At 47.6% G+C, this 20,841-nt stretch overlaps 2 protein-coding genes across 2 annotated transcripts in view; both read right to left on the bottom strand.

Annotated features, from left to right (window-relative positions):
- AP3M2 (adaptor related protein complex 3 subunit mu 2) overlaps positions 1 to 20,841 on the bottom strand; it is a gene marked incomplete at its 5' end in the record, with an annotated part of 280,782 nt that overhangs the window by 175,235 nt on the left and 84,706 nt on the right. The gene's annotated exons all lie outside the window — the stretch shown is intronic.
- Positions 929 to 15,842, bottom strand: LOC133359533 (E3 ubiquitin/ISG15 ligase TRIM25-like). Its single transcript, XM_061577959.1, has 6 exons — positions 15,130 to 15,842; positions 14,558 to 14,653; positions 6,335 to 6,568; positions 5,803 to 5,825; positions 5,064 to 5,167; positions 929 to 1,587 (listed from the first exon to the last, which is right to left on the bottom strand). Exons 1-6 carry the CDS (start codon positions 15,706 to 15,708, stop codon positions 1,025 to 1,027), a joined length of 1,599 nt encoding a protein of 532 aa, XP_061433943.1. The 5' UTR covers positions 15,709 to 15,842; the 3' UTR covers positions 929 to 1,024.

Here is a 20,841-nt window from a genome sequence, read left to right as displayed (position 1 = left end):
GTGTTGAGACAATATTAGTCGTGTTGTAGTGTAAGGTAGATCTTCACTGTAGATATATATCAGGCGCTTAATTACTTTAACCCACTTCAGAGTCAAAACACAGTTCCTATTTTGTCAGCAGAGGGAGGCGTTATCCCATGAATCGAAGGTTGTGGCTGCATGTCCAAGTCTAAGTCTGAGAACAGATAATTAAAATAGAAATAAAATCAAACTTTTATTACGAATAATATTGGTGGTGAAAGACCTCCTCATACTAATACTAGAAGTGACTTCTCTCTATCTATGCCCTGCCCGCAGTGGAACTCCGTACTCTCAGCGTTGAGCACCATGTGGCGTGCGGTGCAATATGACGAGCGATGGGGTCAGAGAGAACCTTGGCTCCCCCCGCCCTCCCCCAACAATGCGGTAACCACTGCACCACCGCTCCACCCCACACTACACACATGCCCCTCTATACACTAAAGACAAATATCTCACATGTAGCCTTTACAGACTGTTGGGGCAAGTACTGTAAGTAGCGAGTTGCAACTATGAAGGCTGGCACTGGCACACGAGCGGGTGGGTCGCCAGAACCACGCCCAGACACACGCAATGAACGTACAGACACAGACACAAAGACACAGACACGAAGACACAGACACAATAACAAAGACACGTACATATATAGGCATACACACACCAACCCACTCCCACAAATGTAATGAGCGACTTCCGGGACACGCCATGTAGAGGGTACTTCTTCTTTAATTTCTTACACTGGGCACAACACAGGCCAACCTTATTCTTCTCAACGTCGACTCAGCCTCAAATGAGTTCCTGGTGCAGTGTGTAAACGTCACCACTGGGGAGACAAAGGCGGCCAGGCGTAGTGTTGGCGATCGTCCCCTTCGAGTGCCGTGCCGGTCTTTATAGGTGTTCGCTACCAGCACTTGCCCCAACAGTCTGTTAAGGCTTCATGGCTTCATGGTGGATCTGTGTCTTTGTGTGCATGAGTCTGTGCGTTGTGCCCGTTTCTCTGCGCTGCTCACGCTCTGTGCTCTAAGGACGCACGACTCAGATCCAGAATCCTCACTGAGTCACCATCACCCCACACACTCAGTGCGGGGTAGAGCGGTTGACTAAACGAGTGGTGAATGGAGTGCAACAGCTCCATTGAGTCAGCGCGGTAAAACGACAGCAATCCCGCCTCACAGTGCAGGTGACACCCGACTCTCCGGGGAGGATCCCTCACCGCAACTGAGCTCTTTACACCACCATGCCAAACTGAGCAGCTGTTGTTATCTTTATATAACATCCAGGATGAGTCGTTCTGTCCCAGGCTGCATTCTTTACCACTCCCTTTGCGTGCGATTGTCCTGTACGCGACTCCAACCACACAGCCCCCCGCCGCACCCCCCACGTCCACCTCCCAGTAGTGTTGACCCGACGATAAGCTCTCGGAGCTCAGGGCTTGTGGCCAGTGATCAAAGCGGTGTGGGTGATCAGGGCGACCCTGGGAGACAGCGGTCCGCGTAACCGTCCTGAGATCCGAGGAAATCTGGAGTTTGTTGTGGGCCGAGTTTTGGTCCAGACTCGATGAGCGTCCATCTGCAGTAACGATAATCACAGTCGCCGTGTAACAACAGCACAGCTATAACAACAGCACTCGTGCACTACCACGCACATACATTACAATAGAGCAATTCATAATGAGCATCATTATACAACATAATGTATAGCTATCGGTGTGATGATATGTAATGACACTTTGTCAGGCCTCCCTACACCGTGTGCAGCGTGGATATCAACACTGCCGCAGCTTCTCTGTGTGTGTACAACAAACACAACGATCTCCTGTGTAGCCTTTAACAGACTGTAGGAACAAGTGCTTTTGGTGAGCACATGTGGAGGCCGGCACGGCACACGAGGGGGTGGGGTTGGCCAACACCACTCCCCGCCGCCTTTGTCTCCCCTGTGGTGACGTTTACACACCAAACCAGCGACTCAGTTTCTGTTTAATATTAGGTATAGCCCTGTGAGCCATGCGGCTCTTGACTCGGGCGTCACGGCAACAGACAAAAAACATGAACAAAGAACATCTTAAAGTGACGACACGCAACAGAAACATCCAGGAAAACCCGGCTGAGTCGACCCAGCGGAGGCCCATGACCGGTTGAAATAATCCACCGCTGGTGTCGGCCGTAAGCGGGAATCGAACTCAGGTCGCCAGGTTCGTAGCGCAGCGCACTAACCACTGTAATACTGTAGCAGTACTGTAGTGATGTGCACTCGTGTGTGTGTGTGCTATTCATAAACATTGATTAATGGTCGCGGAGAGTGGTAGCACAGTACTTAGCGCAGTGACCCCAATTTGAATCTTGCTCACGGCCAACATTAGTGACGATTATCGGAATCGGTCCTGGGTCTCCCCTAGGTCGACTGAGACTCAAATGAGTACCTGGTGCGGTGTGTAAACATTGCCACTTGGGAGACAAAGGTGGTCGGGCGTGGTGCTGGTCACCCACCCCTCATGTGCCGTGCTGGCCTTCATAGGTGCGAGCTAAGAGCACTTGCCCCAACAGTCCGTTAAAGCTATACGAGGGATCTCTGTCTATATAAACGTATCGGTATATATTGATACGTGTTCTTTTGTAATTAACTTGTGTGTTGGCTGTGTAGTGATTTACACAGGCAAATCAGGTTACGCCTTGGTCTGGCTGTCTAATACAACTTAAAGTTGCCTTGAGAGCTTCAGGCTGTAACACTGAACCATAATAATCCGCAAGGTGTCTGTATCTCGCTGCCTCAAGCACTAATCATTCTTAATCCTAAGAATATCAGCAAAGCGTGTGTGTGTCAAAGACTCACACGCAAATTAGAAACAGCATCCTCACTCAATCGTACACACGTGGAGTGTTAATAGACCTCTTGTTATAGTGATTTACACTCATCTGTGTGTGTGCTACAGTATATGTTAATGTGTCGGTATATTGATAAACGATCTATAGTAATTTACCTTTGTTCCTATGCAGTGATTTACACGGTCAACCAGGGTGAAGCCCTTGGCTGTTTGTCTGATAAACCTCTGAATATTAACAAAGAATCCTAAAGGTGCCTTTCATTCTGAGAGCTTTAGGCATTAACACTGAACCCTAAGAATCCTAACTGTGTCTGAGTCTGGAAATCGCAGTCTCAAGGACTAATAATGAATCCTAAAAATCTCAACCATAATGTCTCTGTGAAAAACAACAACAACCGCAAATCGCCACTAAGTGGCGGTGATGTCACCACGACGCTTGTGCCAGGCTATGTGCACGTTGAGGCCACGTGAAGTGTCGAACGTCCGCTGGCAGGAGGTCACGGGACAGATCCAGGTGCCACGGGTCGACTGACTGAGATGACTGGCTGATGCATCTGTGCAGCACCGCCCTTTCCTGAATCCTTATTGGGGCTCCGCAAGCCTCTCCTCAGCGTGCCTGGCAAGGCGATGTTGAATAATCCTTGCCGAACCTGTCCCGGCACACTGAGGAGTGAGAAGCCCTTGTAGTTGTTACAGTCTGTGCGGTCCCCCTTCTTAAAGAGGGGGACCACCAGGGCATCCTTCCAATCCTGTGGAACCCGTCCAGTGGTCTGGACTGTTGTTATGATGTCATGTAGACAGTCTGTGCACAAATGCCATCCTCCTTCAGCATTTTGCTTGGGAGATCATCTCTGCCCGGTATCTTTCCTGGTCTCAGACTCTGGATCGCCGTCAGTACTTCCCCAATAGATGGCACCTCAGCCGGCCACTCACAAGGGGTCATCTCCACTTTGTCCTACGATGTTTTCCAGGCTGAGGGATTTTCCCTCTCCGAGGACCTCACAGAAATTCTCAGCAAATCTGCAAACCTGTTCCTGGGCTCAGAGATTGGATCACCGTTCTTTCCCCTAATGATCGTAATAGGTGTGATGCTTCAGGTAACTTTTTTGATGGAGTTAAAGAGCGATTTGGGATCGCAAGCCATTGAGACAGACTCCATCTCATCAGCAACCCGCGACCACTACCCATCCTTGTAGCACCTCACGGCTCTCTGAACCTCCGAGCGAAGGCTGTGGTAAGCCTCCTCATTCTCTGACGTGGGATGCTGTAAACGATGAGAGTGGGCTTTTCGCTTTTTCTCAGCCATCCTGAACACCTCCTCTGTCAGCCAGGGTCTCTGGGGCGGTCTGAACGTGTACCCAAAACAGCCATTGCAGCTGCATGAGCCACAGTCCTTAACATCGCCCATTTCCCCTCGACATCTGGAAGATTGGGGGGCGATGCCAACCACAGCCACAAGCGATGATGACATTCTCGCTTGCAACTTTCATCAGCTAGCTGAGACCATGCCACTTTGGGTTTGAATGGGGTCCTGTGTGTTTTTATAATTGAACCATACAAATCCTACAGGCAGCCTTTGTGTCTGCAGTGGCGATCTTTACAAGACGTACTAGGTACTCATTTAAGCTGAGTGGACCTAGGAGAGCTCCAAAATTGGTTCTGAATACACTCACCACTGATGTTAGCCATGGCCGTGAATAGTCTGTTGGTGACCATGTTTGTATATCAGTGCACAAACCATCCCACCTTCACTGGACATCCGTACTCACTCTCGCTCATCCATAAACCCATACACCTCCGGTTAGCATGGTTGGTGTGAAAGAAGTTCAATATAGATCTATACACTATTACAAAGATACGATACCTCCGTATATCCTCAACTGACTTTTATGTAAAGTTCTGTTAGTAAGTGTCAATGAAGGCCCGCATGGCACACGAGGGGGTGAGTGGCCAGCACCACGTCAGGCCGCCTTTGTCTCCACCAGTGGTGATGTTTACACACCGCACCAGGTACTCATTTGAGGCTGAGTCGACCTACGGTAGGTCCAGGACCGGTTCAGATAACCCATCACTGGTGTTGGCCTTGAGCGGAATTCACACTCGGGACGCCAGGTTCGTAGCACAGTGCACTAACCACGACACTACCGCTCTACAACATACATGTACAAGCGCAATTATGTGCACAATAACAGATGCACACGTAGCAAGAGTCCGTGGAACTCACACATGAATGCCAGCAGGTTGACCACAGCTCCCTGCAGGGTGATGATCGAGGCGATATCTTTTTCACTGGGAGATGAGGGTAGAGATCCCTTCTGAGCGTATCTCCTGTGAGACCAGAACCAGCAGTGACTCACACAACCCGTGTGTTACACAGCATCATCTCATGACAAATAAGAATAAGTTTTGCCCTTTCTGGCAATAAACTAGGTGCTCTGATGTTCAAACACCAAATAGAAACCTTTTGTAAGGAATACAATCTGCATTAACCACACCTACTTGTGGTTTAAATGCAAACGAACATTGTCAGATAAATATATATGATGCAATGCCTTTGAAACTGATTGGTCTAGAACAGAGACGGCCTTCTTTATGGCCGAGTCTCACCAGTGTCAGACCAGAGAACGCCAAAAGGCGACCAGTGAGCATGTTTGTTTGCAGGTTCATCACAAGTACGTGTCGAATTGCCGCTTGAATATCTTAACAACTGTTTTATTGCCAGAAAGGGTAAAACCTATTCTTATTTTTCATACTATCATACTGGCAAAAAGGTCCCATCATTTAGTATCATTTCACACAGCATCATACCACACATTATCATCATCATGCACAACATCATCACACAGCATCAACATATACCATCACTCACAGGATCATACCACACATCATCATCATCACGCAACCAATGTCCCACACAAGGCGTCACCCCGTATGTTAATCTGTGTGACTTCATGAGTCCATACCGGTTTGTCTCTTTCAGGTGAACCTGCAGGAGTCAGACACAGGGGGCGCGAGTCAGTTCACCTCCAGCCACGTTAATCACACGGTGATTTGTAGACGCGAGGAGGCTGCGCTCAGCCATTCGCTTATCCCAGTGTTGTTGGTTGTGAACTCGATGGTTTTCATCAGCAAGGTGTGGCCTCCCAAACAGTTGCCACTCAGTTCCCGATGTCATGGGAAGAGGCGTCTGTAGCACTCGATATCGATTAGCAGTGATTGTGAACCAACATTCTAAATAAGTACGCACTGTGAGGGTGAATTACAGCCAGCGCGTCGCGTTAGCAGAGTCTATAGTTTAACAGGGTGAACATCTAATATACAAATCCACGTTGGTGAAATTGATTATACATTTAATTTCAGAATGCATGTGCTATGGGTTGTGTTGACGATACAAGTTGCGTTATCTTGTGCTTTGTGTTACATTGCATGTGTCTCGTTTATAAATGTAATGAACACGCGAACTGGGCACTCGCCCTGGCTCTGTGAGTGTTCTACCTGCAGGAACGTGAGCGAGTCCCTCTCCTCTTGTAGAGCGCGCAGGCGCGTGGCTGCTGCCATGAGGTCACTGATCTCGCGCTGGTAATGAGCGATGTTCTCCTCGATCTGGGACAGCAGCTCACGCCCCTTCAAGTCCACGCAGTCCAGAGCTGCCCTCTCGTCCTCATCCAGCATCGCCCTCATGCGGGTGAACTCGCCTGAGATGCGAGCCTTGGTCTGGACCATGGAATTCTGCAAGGGGCGTGGGATGCATTCTATCAACTCATATACCATTATGTAAAGAACAAAGTCACATTGTTTTCTGGAAACTTCAAACCTAGTTTTCGCTGCCTTGACATTGTCGCTGGATTGCCATTGAGCAGATCAATAACTTTAAGTATCTCGGTGTTATCTTGTCCTCCACATTGATCATATGGCCAGTAATAATATAGTCCAAGCCGCCATACTCCCTATTTTTGACTCCTGTGAAATCATCGACTGCCTCGCCTCTTGTTCCATTATACCACCTGGCCGCCCACTCACCTCTAATTTGTTCCCCCTGGATACCTTCATCCTAAACGTCTTTTTGAACAAAACTACCAAATATGTGTAAAAACAGTACAGGGGATTAGCTGTCACAGGAAGTAATGACCAGGGAGTTAGCATGGGAAAAGACTAGGGGCAACAGGGGGTAATGACAGGTTAAGGGACAGACAGGGAAGGATTTTGGGGTCTAGGAGAAGGATCGAGAATAGGGGATGTGGCCAAGTGAGAGAAGGGAGCAGGTGCGGATCAGGGGTATAGAGCCATCCAGAAGGTTCTGGAGAAGGGTCATGGCCGAAGGTCAAGGGATAGGCCACGCTAGGGATAAAATGGGTCGAGAGGAGAGGCTTGAAGCTGCTGATGGAGTCGGCGTCTTCGCCTGTCATGTGAAGGTGTCTTCACTAAATATCATCACAAGAGTAGTGTCTCCTGGAGTTGTTACAACTGGTGTCAGAAGTAGGGTGGTATCATCGTGTCACATTATAACCAGAGATAAAAGCCACCTGAAACGAGGGAGAGGACGCGGAGAAGACCCCCCTTCAGTCAGCCAAAGGAGGCAGGGTCTCGGTCAGCAACCCCGCAGGTGAAGAAGAAGCTGTGGCGGGAATGTGGAGGGAGGGGGCCGAACGATAGCAGCCAAAAATCACGGAGGGGTGGAGCGAGGTGGTGGGATGGCTGGACCAACTATTGGCGGCAGTCGCACAGCTCATCTTGCAGTTGGGCGTGGCTGCGGCGAGAGGGGGAGTTGCGGGATCTGCACGATCGACGGCCGCCATTCAGCTGCAGCCCCCTCGGCACAAGAGAGAGCAGCGGACCGTCCACAACGGATGACTCCCGTCAACGAGTTTATGGCAGCAGGAGGTGACTGGGCCACTTTCACCCGTAAGTTTGAGGCAGCTTATCAAGAAATAGCTTGGACAGAGGGGGAAGCACTGAGGGCTTTGCTGACCGCCCTTGATGACGATGCCCTCGCGGCGTTCTGAGCCATGCCTGAAGGACGAACGGCCACTCTTCAACAGGCAAATGGGGAGATACTCCATCCAAAAGACGGAGGAAGTTCCTGCAGCGGAGGCGGGAAGAGGCTGAGATGCCCCTCGCTTACCATAGCGCGTTGATGGCACTCGGGCAGGCGGCAAACCTGCGATTGGACAAGACAGCGCTGGACTCACTAGCCATGAAGAAGATGCTGATGTTGGCGCAGGAGATGGGAGTCATATTGCTCATCATGGAGAAGGAGGCGCAGACCTATCTGTGGGTGGCCAGGTGCCTGCAGGCACATGAAAGCATGCACCAGTCCCCTGGAGTGGTGGCATGGGCAGATGAGCCCGTGTTTGGCAAAGCCTCAACAGTCCGGTCAGCGGAGAACGAAAACTAATTTCTTTAGAACTGTTTTTTGTGTTTAGTGCGTTGTCCGTCCCCCCCCCACACATCCAATGAGCACGGTTGGCCACGTACGGTGCAAAAGAATTTCAACACACGTACATAAACAGTGAATGATGTCTCGTTATTGTCCATGTCCTCTCATCCACGTGTCCCTCTTTCAGTCTCAGTGTCATTTCGAGGATGCGCCTCTCCCCGCTGCTTTGCACACTTTCCAGCTTTTGTTCCGTCTGCTACGCCAAATGTTCACGTTGCTCGCACGCACATATCAGACGCGGCAATGGTACACTTGAATAAATGCGCTACTACTTTTGGGACATTTGATATGTGATTTTTTATATAAACAGAAGGAGGATCCGGAGCAGGGGAAGAAGGTGGCGGTGGCGGTGCAAGGCTGAGCTCAGCGGCAAAGGGAGACATCGCGATGGCCTCGAGGTTGGGGGCCGAGGGAGGAGGCGACCCCTCCAAAGTGGGGTCCCGCCATCATCTGCTTCCAGTGCAAACAGCCAGGACACATCGCGTGGAGATGCCGGTGCGACGCCCGACCAACGACGACATTGCCGGCATCCACCTTCCCACCAATGACTGCTCCACAGCCACAGCCATAGCAGGCAAGTCGCGACACACCAGACACCCTGGCCGAAACACCACCTTAAGCATCTTGGGCATCCGGTGTTCCAAGTTTCATTTTCACTCACATCCATTAGTTGTCAGGAGGGTGTCCCAAGTCGGGCATTGAATGGAAAAGGTTGGCTTTCTGGGTGGTGGCAGCTGCTGCAGACACATCAGCAGTGGCCAGCTCCATTGAGGGGGTAAAGGTGCGCGTTTTGATCGACACTGGTGCCTCGGCCACCATTATCTCGGAAATTATGTATGACATGTTGCCGTCACATGCTCATTATGTGATTCCGGTAGTGAATGCGTGTGTGGCACCTAACGGTGGGAGCATGAGAATCATGGGGCAGCTCGAGGCATGTGTAAGGATTTGGGAAATTGCAATGTCGGGGCCTGTTTTGATTTCTAAGACACTGGCTGTGCCTTGCCTGTTGAGCACCGACTTTTTGAGAAAATTGCCCCTTAATATTTTGATGGACCAGAAATGCATTATAATGCTGTCAGGGGACAGCATTATAATGCATTTCTGGTCCATCAATTGTTTCACTTACTCCATTCGCAGTGAGTCAGATACAAACATAAAAGTCCAGGCCTTGGTTAGGGAATCGGTATAGATTCTGCCAGGCATGCAAATCTTCGTCCCATTGCGTTACCGCAAATGATTAGATTTAGCTGACCTCGATGCGGGAGTTTTCCTTACACTGTCCAACACTGTCGATCCGTGTGATTCCGCTGTTGGGCACGCAGACGATCCTGCAGGTGAGCCAGGTGCCAATTCTGTACGTGTTAAATGTAGGTGTGGGGACGGCTGTGGTCCAGGCTCACGCGACGGCTGTGTGTTGCAAGGCGGTTGACTCGGTGGCGATGGATATTGTGGATGCGGTGGTAGAAAGGGCCGAGTCGAATGGGAAATGGGCTGAAACACTATGGAACGAAAATCCGGATTTGCTTGAGGCACAACGGGGCAAATTGCGGTCGTTGCTCCTGCAATTTTCGGACGTTTTTAGTAAGGGTAAGTTTGACATTGGCCGTATATCGCTGCTGCAGCACCATATTGATACGGGTGACGCAGCTCCTATTCGCCAGAACTCATACCGTATGAGTCCTGTAGAAAAGGAGCATGTACAACTGGCGGTGGATTAAATGTTGTCGGCTGATAATTTCACCATCAACCAGCACCTTGGGGAGCCTCTATAATGCTGGTGAAAAAATCGGATTGGAGTCTAAGGTTCTGCGTCCTTTTTCGGAAACTAAACAAGGTCTTGGTGGCAGAGGCATATCGGCTTCTTAAAAAGTCTTAAAGTCTTAAAGTCACTTTATTGTCAAGTGTGTTACATGCATGACATACAACACAGATGAAATTACAGTCCTCTCTCTTGGTCCCACGGTGCAACCAAGCAATTACAAAATTAATCACAATTAACAGACATAAATAAACAATAAACAATCGGCGATCAACACAAGATAAATAATCAAAAATGTAATAGACTTAAAATAAACAACAGTCAAGAATTTTTCAAATGTAAAATATTATTTAAATAAAGTATTTAAAGAAATAAGATATTTAAAACAGTGTGGTAGTGCGATGTAGTGCAATGTGCAGTCCAGAGATCAGGATGTACGGCTTCTGCGTGTGGACGATTCTCTGGATGTGTTGTCAGGCGCTCATTTTTTTCGACATTGGATTTATTGTCAGGGTATTGGCAATTACCCCTGAACGAATCAACTAAACTAAAAACTGCATTTCGAACGCCTCACGGACTGTATCAGTTAAATTGTATTCCCATGGGATTGCATTCAGTGCCTACCACATTTCAGAGGCTTATGGAGCTGGTTCTAGCAGGATTTCAATAGGACTCATGCCTCATTTATTTGGATGACGTTATTGTGTTTGGTCGCACGGTCGAGGAGCATTTGCAATTGTTGTGAGTGGTGTTATCCAGGGTACATTCAGCTATTTTTTTATTAGAACCCGCTAAATATAATTTATTACAAACCTCGGTACGATATTTGGACGACAATGTGAGCGCTTCCGGGATAGCTATGGACCCCGACAAAACAGCGTGCGAACCAGATTGACCGACCCCCAAGGTTGTGGGTGAAGTGTGCAGTTTTGTCCGGTTTGCGTCCTATTACCGACGGTTTGTTCCATGGTTCACGACCATTGCAAAACCCTTGCATGCTTTGACTGCTAAAGAACAGAAGGTCAAATGGGGGGAGGAGGAGGAAGCATTTGTTACGCTACACCAGCGGTCGGGAACCTATGGCTCGCGAGCCATATATGGCTCTTCCGGTGACGGCATATGGCTCCCAGACAATTTTGAGTTGAAAAATAAAATAAAATCAGTTTGGAACGGATTTAAAAAAAAAACTTGTAATATTGCTTAATAATACTGTGTCATTTGAAAGTAAACAGAAATTAGTTTTGAAGATAAATTTCACGGGTCACGGGTCCCGTGACCAGAAGTCGCATTAAAAGTAAGACATATTTAATTTATTATACGTTAAAAATACTATATGGCTCTCAATGAAATATATTTAGAAATATTTGGCTTTTATGGCTCTCCCAGTAAAAAAGGTTCCCGACCCCTGCGCTACACGATCGCCTCTCCAACGCGCCTCCGTTGGCTTATCCTGATTTCTCCCTGCCCTTTATTTTAGACATGGAGGCCAGTGACCTAGGTATAGGGGCTGTCCTGTCTGAGGTGAAAGGTGGGGTTGAAAGGGCCATTGCATATGGTAGTCGCGTCCTGTCGCCGGCTGAGCAGTGGTGTTGTGTTACCCACCGGGAACTTCTGACAATGGTCTGCTTCATTCAGCAGTATAAGCCTTACTTATATGGCAGGGACTTCGGGGTCTGCATGGACCATGCGGCTCTGCAGTACTTCCTGCGAGTAGACCAGCCTTCTGGCCAGCTCTCACACTGGCTAGAAATGCTGCAGGAATAATCCTTCCAGGTAGTCTATCGGAAAGGTGTAAGACACTGTAACGCGGATGCATTGTCTCGGTTGCCTCATGAAGAACGGTGTGCATGTGCGTCGGGCGCTGGGCGGTGTAAACCACCCGCAGCTGGGTTGCCAATGGTCGTAGCTTGACTGAGTGATGCAGAACCAGCCAGGGTGGTTATTCATAGAGACAGCACTTGGGCTCACGCATGCAGAATGGGGGCAGCTGCAGGTGGATTACGGTTATTATTGGCTTTGCGGCGGTGCGTGGAAACAAACCACTATGCTCCTGCCTCTGCGGGAATCTCGCGGGTTGTTCTCCATGAAGGACTGTTAATGCACTAAGATGAGGTTTGACACCATCATTGCCTAGTGGTCCCCACTTCCCTGCGGGGGGTAAGCTGACGCGAGCCGTGCATGAAACTAAGCTGCTGCACGTTGGGCATCAGACCTTGCAACGGGACTTTTATTGGCCAGGAAAGTCGACCTATGTTCATCACCTCGTCGCAGGTGGCACGGAGTGCGTGCACCGAAAGCCCCATTGCAAAGGTATCAGCCCCTGTTGCAGTCCATCACAGTGTCCCAAATCGATGAATTGGTTGTGCTAGACATCGTGGGACCCTTTCCATGTTCACAAAAGGAGAACAGGTTTCTCCTGGTGGGGTTGGAGTATTTTACTCGGTGGCCAATGGCTTGGCCATTGCCGGACCAAACAGCTGCATCCATTGCGGGTGCATTCCTACACGGCCACATGTTAGACAAGGGTGCCCCAGAGCAGCTTCTCACTGACCGGGGTCGAAATTTCTCGTCTAAACTGTTGCGCGAAGTGTGTGACGCATTTGGTACAAGAAAATTTAGAACATCGCCATACCATCCTCAAACGAATGGAATGGTAGAATGCTTGAACAGGACCATAACATCTGTGCTCTGTCAAGCGGTTAATGAGGCCCAGACGGACTGGGACTTGCATGTCCCGGGGATCCTGGCGGCATACAGAATGGCCCCACACGCATCTACGAGATTCTCCCCTTTTTTCTAATGTATGGACGGGAAAATGAACCCCCCATAGAGGCTCAACTTGGTACGACCTCAGGAAAAAATAGAGGAGAAATGGCGGCAGTGCGTGCGAATACAGGCAGGGCATCACTGTTGGTTCATCCACCCATCACACCTCAAGCCATACGCACATCCCCTGCCCAGACACCTCGTCCCAATGTCCTGTACGGCCGGGGTCTGGTGTGTCCGACGTGTCTGAGCAGTCGGCCAAAATAATTGTGCTTCGGGGAAAATGCCCAGAGGGCCACAAGAATCCCCCATCGGTGATAAACCGGTGTTGAGAACCCGGTCAAAGTGCTTACGTCTGCGGTAGCAGTTCTGCAACCTTAAAATTTACTTGAAACTCTAGCATAACTGTATTCATTCAGTGCGAGTAAACTCTGGACCGGTTTTGGCATGCAGTGTCTCATCAGCAGAGTCAGGCTCGCTTGAATTAACGAAGGTGAACTGCTAGATGCTATAGACAAGGATCCTCTGTGATATGGATCTTTGTCAGACGACAAAAAAAAGTTATTTGATGCATAAACCAGTCCAGCGTTTCTGCTATGGAATCAATGCTGCTCAGATGATGCACTCCCAGAAGACTGTGGAGCCGATGGGATGTTTACGAATTTATGTATTAGGTTGAGACAGATGTGTAAGGAAATTAAAATGTCTGTTTATTTTATTCTTTAGTTATATTCTCCGCAACGAGTCTAATTATTATGTTTGTGTTTGGTATTATATAATTTGGCATCTAACTAGAACCCGTATCATTACGAAACAGTAATTGCCTGTAAACTAAGAGCAGTACATCAACATTACCTCAAGCAAGCCTGACTCTGATACCGAGACACTGGGTGTGGAAATCAGTCCATAGTTTGCTTTAACCGAATACTTTGAAACGATGCACTCCCACGTCGTGGGGCTGATGGCATGTGTACATTTTTTGTCATGATTTTTATACAGAGGCAGATATGTGATGGAGACGTTTAATCTGCTTATCTGTTTTTGTTACTAATATTCTCTACGTTTTTTTATTATGAATATCAGCAGCTGACCTGATGCCCTGCATTACAATGGATAATTCTGCATGCGAAAATACAAACAGGTTCATAGCACTATCCTTGAAGACATATCAAAAATAGACAATTACTAATTATACTGACCGATAAAATGTACGGCAATAAGAGTTAATCACTAATACATCACGATTCGTGCAAAATCAATTTTAAATGTTTTAAATAGTCAGACTCTATGTTATGTTAGTTGAGAGTTGGGTGCATGCCATGAGAGCAAAAGTGTTTTCCAGCATTCCCTACTCTCTTGAAGTCGCGTCTCTTGTGTTTATTCTAGCATTTGACAGCCGGTTTCCTGTAATATCATCTTAATCTTCTCTCGTTTAATTTCTGGTTCATAATTCAATGCAGTCGTTGCTCCAGTCTGCTTTATTTTATCTCAACCATTGCCAGTCATTGGAGTTAACCTGCTAAATGCTGTGCAGTCTCACGAGACTTGAACTTTTATTATATAAATGTGACATTTTTTCTCATTTATATGTCAAGCACCCATAGCCTTTATATGCAACATCCTGCACAGTTCTTACACACTGACTCAAGACTAACAAAGTTCACTTGAATCTACGGAGTTGTCCTCACAGGGAGAGAGTCATAGACTCCACGCAGGGTGGAGGTCACAGGGTTACAAAGGCCACGTGTGGTACCTGCACGACCTTGCGAGTGGCCTCCATCCGTCCCACGGACGCCTCCGCCTTCCTCCTCTGCTCCTCCACCGCTCGCGTTTCTTCTCCGACTCCACTCTGTAAGAGACGAAGTCACAAGAGGAGACTCCACTCCCTTAGCTGCTCCCTCTCAGCCCCACTCCACACGGAGCCCTCCACAGTGATCGTTCTATAACTGCCCACCAAAAATGAGTCCAAGGAAGTCGGCTTGAAAGAAAAAAGAGCGTGGAGAGAGAATCATCCCATCCTGATGGTGTTGATTTAATGAGATGTTGTTGTTGATTCTAGATTTGAAGCTTTCGTGACTGCAAGGATTCATACTCTTAGGTGTTTTCGGTAAAGTCACGTAGGTAAAAATAAATAATTAAAATAATAGAAATAATAATAGAAATAAAATAAAATAAGAATAATTATATTTCTATTATTTTTATTATTTATTTTTACCTACGTGACTTTACCAAAAAAACCCAAGAGTATGTTGTTGTTGCACTTTTTAAGCTCAGGTTTTCTCATTCGCTCCTGAGTGGCTCCCACAAAACCCACGCGAGCCTCACCTTCCGTGTCTGATGCTCATCCTCCAGTGTGATTAACTTATGACCCGTGTGGTCTCCTGTGATGATGCAGTCCCTGCATACGAGGCTGAGGTCTTGCTTGCAGAAGAACTTGAGCTCCTCTTTGTGCCTCTTGCACTTGCGGACTTCAGGGTTTACATTTGGTGAAACCAAGACGTGGTCATTAAACTTTTTATTCTCCAGGTGAGGCGCGAGGTGCTCCGTGCAGAATGACGTGTCGCACTTGAGGCAGGTCTTCACTGCAGGCGTCTTGCCTTCTGGGCAGTTTTCACAAAAAACAACACCAGCAGGAGCAGCAGAAACAGTAGCCATGGTCTCAGTCACTCGCAGCTGCTCTATGAGGTTGGCGAGCGTCACGTTCCTGGTCAGCTGGGGTCGTCGAGGGAAGGTCTTACGGCACTGCGGGCAGCAGTAGAAGTCTGTCTCCTTCCAGGCGTCCTCCAGGCACTGGAGGCAGAACGAGTGGCCGCAGCTGAGCGTGGAGGGGCAGTCAAACGTATCAAGGCAGATGGTGCAGGTCAACTCACGGTCCACGTTCTCAGCAGGAGCTGCGCTCGCCATGACCCGAGGATGCACCCAAAGTTAGTCGCTGCCTATCACTTGGAAAAATATATTTAAAAAAATGCTTTTACGTTCATAATCTCTTGAGATGTTGAATATAATTGACGAGATGTGTTCTGTTCAGGCGACGCTGTGTCCGCAGCTCATACAGCGGAGACGAGCAGGGAAATGAACTGACTTCACCTGCAGTTAAGTTATAAATATCCCGAGACACGCCCTTGAATGTTCCACAATGCAGCGCTCACCTGTGCAGACGTCACGTTACAGTCACGCACTGTGTTAGGTTTCTACAAACAAAAGGCAGCAGCAGCAGCCCGTGACGCATTGATAATAGTTTGTCCCACAGGCTGATTGACCGGGTAGGGTCAGGCTGTGTGCATTGCCACAGTGGAACTGCACATTGAACAAACATTGTGATGTAAAGGTTAACAGGTTTTTTTCCCCATATGTCTTTTTCTATTTTTTCTTGCAAGGCCTGTTTGTTTAAGATTCACAGTATTTAATCGTCTTCAACCTTTATCAACTAATTATTTTAACTACTGGCTTCATGCATCCTCTGTTCATCTGTCAAATATTGTTTTTATTCATGAAATTCCTAGGAGACCGCTTTATTCTATGTGGATGGTGGTTGTGTGTATGTGTAATACGAGAGTTAATCGATGAGCGCCGATCAGTGGATAGGCTCCGCCGCTTGGGCCATCACCCAATTAGAGGGATGGGCCGAGGTTAGGGCCGGAGCTCAAAAGGCTCGGGGGAAGTAACCATCTCGAAGGTTCGTGAGGTGGCGTGGCTTTAGGCGGGGCTTGGTGACGTGGGCCAGGGGATATAAGGGGAAGCGGAAGAGAGCTCGGGGTCAGTGCGTGGAGTCAGAGAGTGGGACCATGTCGCTCGCCTCCGGGAAGCGAGCGGCCACGTGGCAGGCCGGAGGCTTCCTCCCAGCGCACCGCCTGTCAGCGGCGCGCGGGAGCTGTTGAGAGAGAGAGGCGAGTAACCACCAGCCGTGTGGAACGGAGTGCAGCCGTGCCAGAGAGAGAGCGGTGCTGTCCAGCTGTGGAAGAAATTATAAAGACAAAGACACAAGCGCAGATCGTCGTCGCAGTGGTTTATTTCATGTATGTTGGTCTTCTTTCACAACGTCCATAGCCAATAGTGCTAATAAGTATTAACTATTAGAATAGTTTTATAATAAGTAAATGGTGATTTTATAATTATTTAATAATTTTTTAAGTATTTTTGTTCCTAAGAATCCCATAATAATTAAATAACAATTTAGTAATAATTATTAAATAACAATAATCATTTCATAACAGCATTTAGTAATGATACATAATAATTTGATGATGCCATATAGTAATACTATGAATTTAAAATAATTCAATAAACCTGCTGCCATCATTATTTAATAATAACTTCATAATAATAATTTGCATTTACAAAGTGCCCCGTGCCCTGAACCAACTGGCGTGTCCGGCAAGTAATAATAATTTAATAAAAACGATTTAATAATCATTTAATTATTATTTAGATTAACAAAGCGCCCTTAAACAATCACTCTCAGGGCGCTCTGCATGGAATGGCAGAAAATAGTAAACATCACCCGAGGAAAGAAGTGAGAAGGACATTGGAACATCACTAAAGGGAGAAAGCCATTTTACACAGAGACGGCTTTAGTGGAGATGTGAAGATGAGCAGTGTCTCGGAAGTCCCCATTGACCTCCAAGGGCAACGAATTCCAGAGTTTAGGTGCCGCGATTGCCAAGGCACCGTCACCCCCCCACGTGTGTAGCCTAGAGACCGTGGGACGGTGAGCAATGCACAAGCTGAGGATCTTGACGATCTTGATGCAATATTCGTGGCTGAAGGAGGTCTTGAATGTAGGGAGGAGCGAGTCCATTTAAGGCGAGGGCGAGTCGGTTGGCGCTGCCTTTTTCTCGTTTGTGTCATTGCCTCTTCCTTCTGCGAGGATATGTGTTTATGCTTTGCAGTTCTTTCTTGGTCTCATTCTCTCCATCAGAATATCTGCGAAACGGGTTTATTCCTGGGGGAGATGTTCTCCCTGGTGCATGGCAGCAGGTGCGTGGTGTGTGTGGTGGGTAGTGTGTGTTGATGGTGAGTAGTGTATGTGCATATGGGATGGTGAGTAGTGTGTGGATGGTGAGTAATGTGTGTGGATATCGGATTGTGAATAGTGTGTGTGGATGGTGAGTAGTGTGTGGATGGTGAGTAGTGTGTCGATATCGGATGCTGAGTAGTGTTGATATGGGGTGGTGAGTAGTGTGTGAATGGTAAGTAGTGTGTGTGGATATGGGGTGGTGAGTAGTGTATAGATAGTGAGTCATGCATATTTTAATCAAGGCTCACAGACGAGAAACGTGGATGTAAAATTACTTTACACTGGGTTACAAACCTCACGAGGCACCCCATGGAATGTGCTGAGATGTTTAAGGAATGTAAAAACAAGCCCCGCATCACACAAACCTGTCTAGATGTACCTGTAGATTCGCGCCATTGGCTTTAACCAGTGCCAACAATGGACTTTGTAAGAACATGATCACAATCGTGAAAAACACGTTCCTTCGGAGTGGGCCGTTAGGAACTTGGTTGGACAGCGCATTCGTGCGATCCGTGTCACGCGGCGCAAGCTGCGTGGGGCGGTGCGTCACGTGGTGCTGAGCCCGCCCAACGCGCTCTATAAAATACAAATCGAGAGCGTGGTTATTCACGACAGACAGACAGACAAATAATCCCTGGTGGGCAGTGTGGAACTGTTGTTCCTACCTGTATAACACATCCTGAGATGTGGGTTTTCGATTCCAAGCATTTGCCTGTGATTAAACGCGGTACTCCGGTGAAACAAGTTGTTGGTTTAAGCCCATTTTTCAATGCCAGGCATGAACGCATACAGAGTTTGGTTCTGCGATTAGTTCGTCCAAAGTCCAGCTCTGAGCATTGTAAATGAGTGGTTTGACCGCTGTGCATCGAAAATAGATGTCAATTTGGCATCTTTGGACTGACGTACATCAGAATCAGAATATGTATACTGCACCAGGAATCCTTTTAAGTGTAAAGCTCTTTTTAACAGATGTCCAGTAGGGGTACGGGGTGAGAACATTACAACAATAAACAGTACACAAACATGATAATAGTGCAAGTACAAGAAAAGTAAACAAATCACCATAACACATCTACAGTAGTTTAACATGTTAAACTTTCGCGACCAATATTCATTATACAGTTTTTTCGGGTTAACTATCTAACCCAACCAACCTGCATTAGTGGACATCTACAGTATAAATATAAAAGTTAGTAGTTCCGTGCGTCCGTTTACATTTGGGGGATTGCCAGAAAGTGCCAGCGATCAATTCGACTTGGCTCCATGTTACCATGGGCTGTGTCGGTACCGCGTTGTGGCAAACGGCGTGCGAGTGTGCACCACGTTGATACACAGCTGTTGTTGTTGCACAACATTAATGGTTGACGCCTCATCAATGTCTTTAATTTCACTATGTACGATTTATCACCAATGTGACTTTTAATTTTGATTTGAAGCTTTCGTGACTGCAGGAATCTATACTCTTTGGTTCTTTCAGTAAAGTCACTTGATGACGGACCGCTTGTGTTGCACCCGAAACGTCGCGATTTATTTTATTTTATACCTACGTGACTTTACCGAAAGGACCAAGGAGGATGTGACTTTTCTTTGAAGACAGACACTTCTCATCATTCTCCTACAATAACGTCACTGTTTACAGCTCAGATATAGCACCTGGTGTAGGTATGCATAGCTGTCAACCCCTTATCAGTGCCCTACCTTATTGTAGACCAATTCAGACGTTGTTGGTCACCCCGTGTTCCTTATAAATCTCAGCGTTCATCCTACAAAGTCCCCATCCCAAGGGAGACACACAAATAGACAAAAAAGTTTTACTCCATTTTCCTGTACAAGTGTTATGGTCCATATGACGACGCAGAGGCAGGTCTTGTAGCGGCTCATGCCAGGGTTTATTAGGGGCTTACGCCTATGTTGGACGAGCTAATATATATCTCCCCAGGGATAGGGTACTGGGAGTCCCTAACACACACAGACTACTCGGGCTCTTCCCACTTCACCGACCGAGGGATAAGCCAAACTCGGCCGGCTGGGTGAAGCAGCCACTCTAGCCTCGTGCTAGGCTACCCTACCCTGGGTCCCGACTTCCACCCTTCCACGTTCCCGGCTCTAACGACGACCCCGCCCACGTCACCGGTTCCAGCTTAAGTATTCCAGGGGGACGTGACGTCACCGCCCCGCCCCCTGTGCATGACGCCACTTCCCATAACGTCATCGTACCGGAAAATCCGCCTGACGTCACTTCATGTGACGTCACTGCACCGGAGGGTGAGCGTGACCTTCCGTTACCAACTACTCCTCTACACAAGAATACGGGTAAACCGTATGGTAGGGGTATATCTAACAACATTACACATCACACTATACAGCAAACTATGCACTGTCTATTACTCAGCTATAGTAAATGGTGAGGGTATGTAACATTATTACACACACCTGTACTATATCTGAGCTGTACACATTAGATTGTGTGATGTATCATGTTATGGACAACCTCATAGCTTTGGTCCGGTGTTGTGTATATACCCCCTTTTTAATTTTTTTAATTTTTTTTTTTAAGAATCATTCTGCCAACATATAATATCGTTTTTTTATAAGACGCGGCAACGTGAGAACGGACACGCCCCCACACTCCCACAGATCTGCGCACACCTCATTTCAAAGGAAAGAGGGCATGAAAGAAAGGCAATCAAGGTCATAAAAACTTCCCGAATTTCACACAGGAGGAACAAGGGAGGGGGGAATGGCAGGCGGGGGGTTGGAATGACACCCTCTCGTAAAAAGCCTTGCAGGGCCGGGCACCACGGAGGAAGAGATGGTTATGTTCTTAACAAAGAAACAGCATTGACGACTAAAAGCACATACGGGTCTTTGAACCATGTTAGATGCACAAGTACCAACTTAGCCATGAAGATTAAGCAAACAGTATCCATCCTCACTCCAATTGGAAATCAGACTACAGTCTGCACCAGAATCGCGACTCATCATTGTTAATTAAATACTGACATTATTTACCTTTAAAG

The sequence above is a fragment of the Lethenteron reissneri genome, chromosome 65 (genome assembly GCF_015708825.2).
Source record: "Lethenteron reissneri isolate LAM-NWPU_2019-01 chromosome 65, ASM1570882v1, whole genome shotgun sequence".
Lineage (NCBI taxonomy): Eukaryota > Metazoa > Chordata > Hyperoartia > Petromyzontiformes > Petromyzontidae > Lethenteron > Lethenteron reissneri.
This window is presented reverse-complemented; position numbering and strand designations above follow the sequence as displayed.

Coding starts and splice junctions, on each gene's coding strand:
- LOC133359533 (XM_061577959.1), bottom strand. CDS start 15,708: ATGGCGAGCGCAGCTCCTGCTGAGAACGTGGACCGTGAGTTGACCTGC. Junction 14,654..15,129: donor ATGAGCATCAGACACGGAAG/GTGAGGCTCGCG, acceptor CGTCTCTTACAG/AGTGGAGTCGGAGAAGAAAC. Junction 5,168..5,802: donor CACCTGAAAGAGACAAACCG/GTATGGACTCAT, acceptor CTGGTCTCACAG/GAGATACGCTCAGAAGGGAT.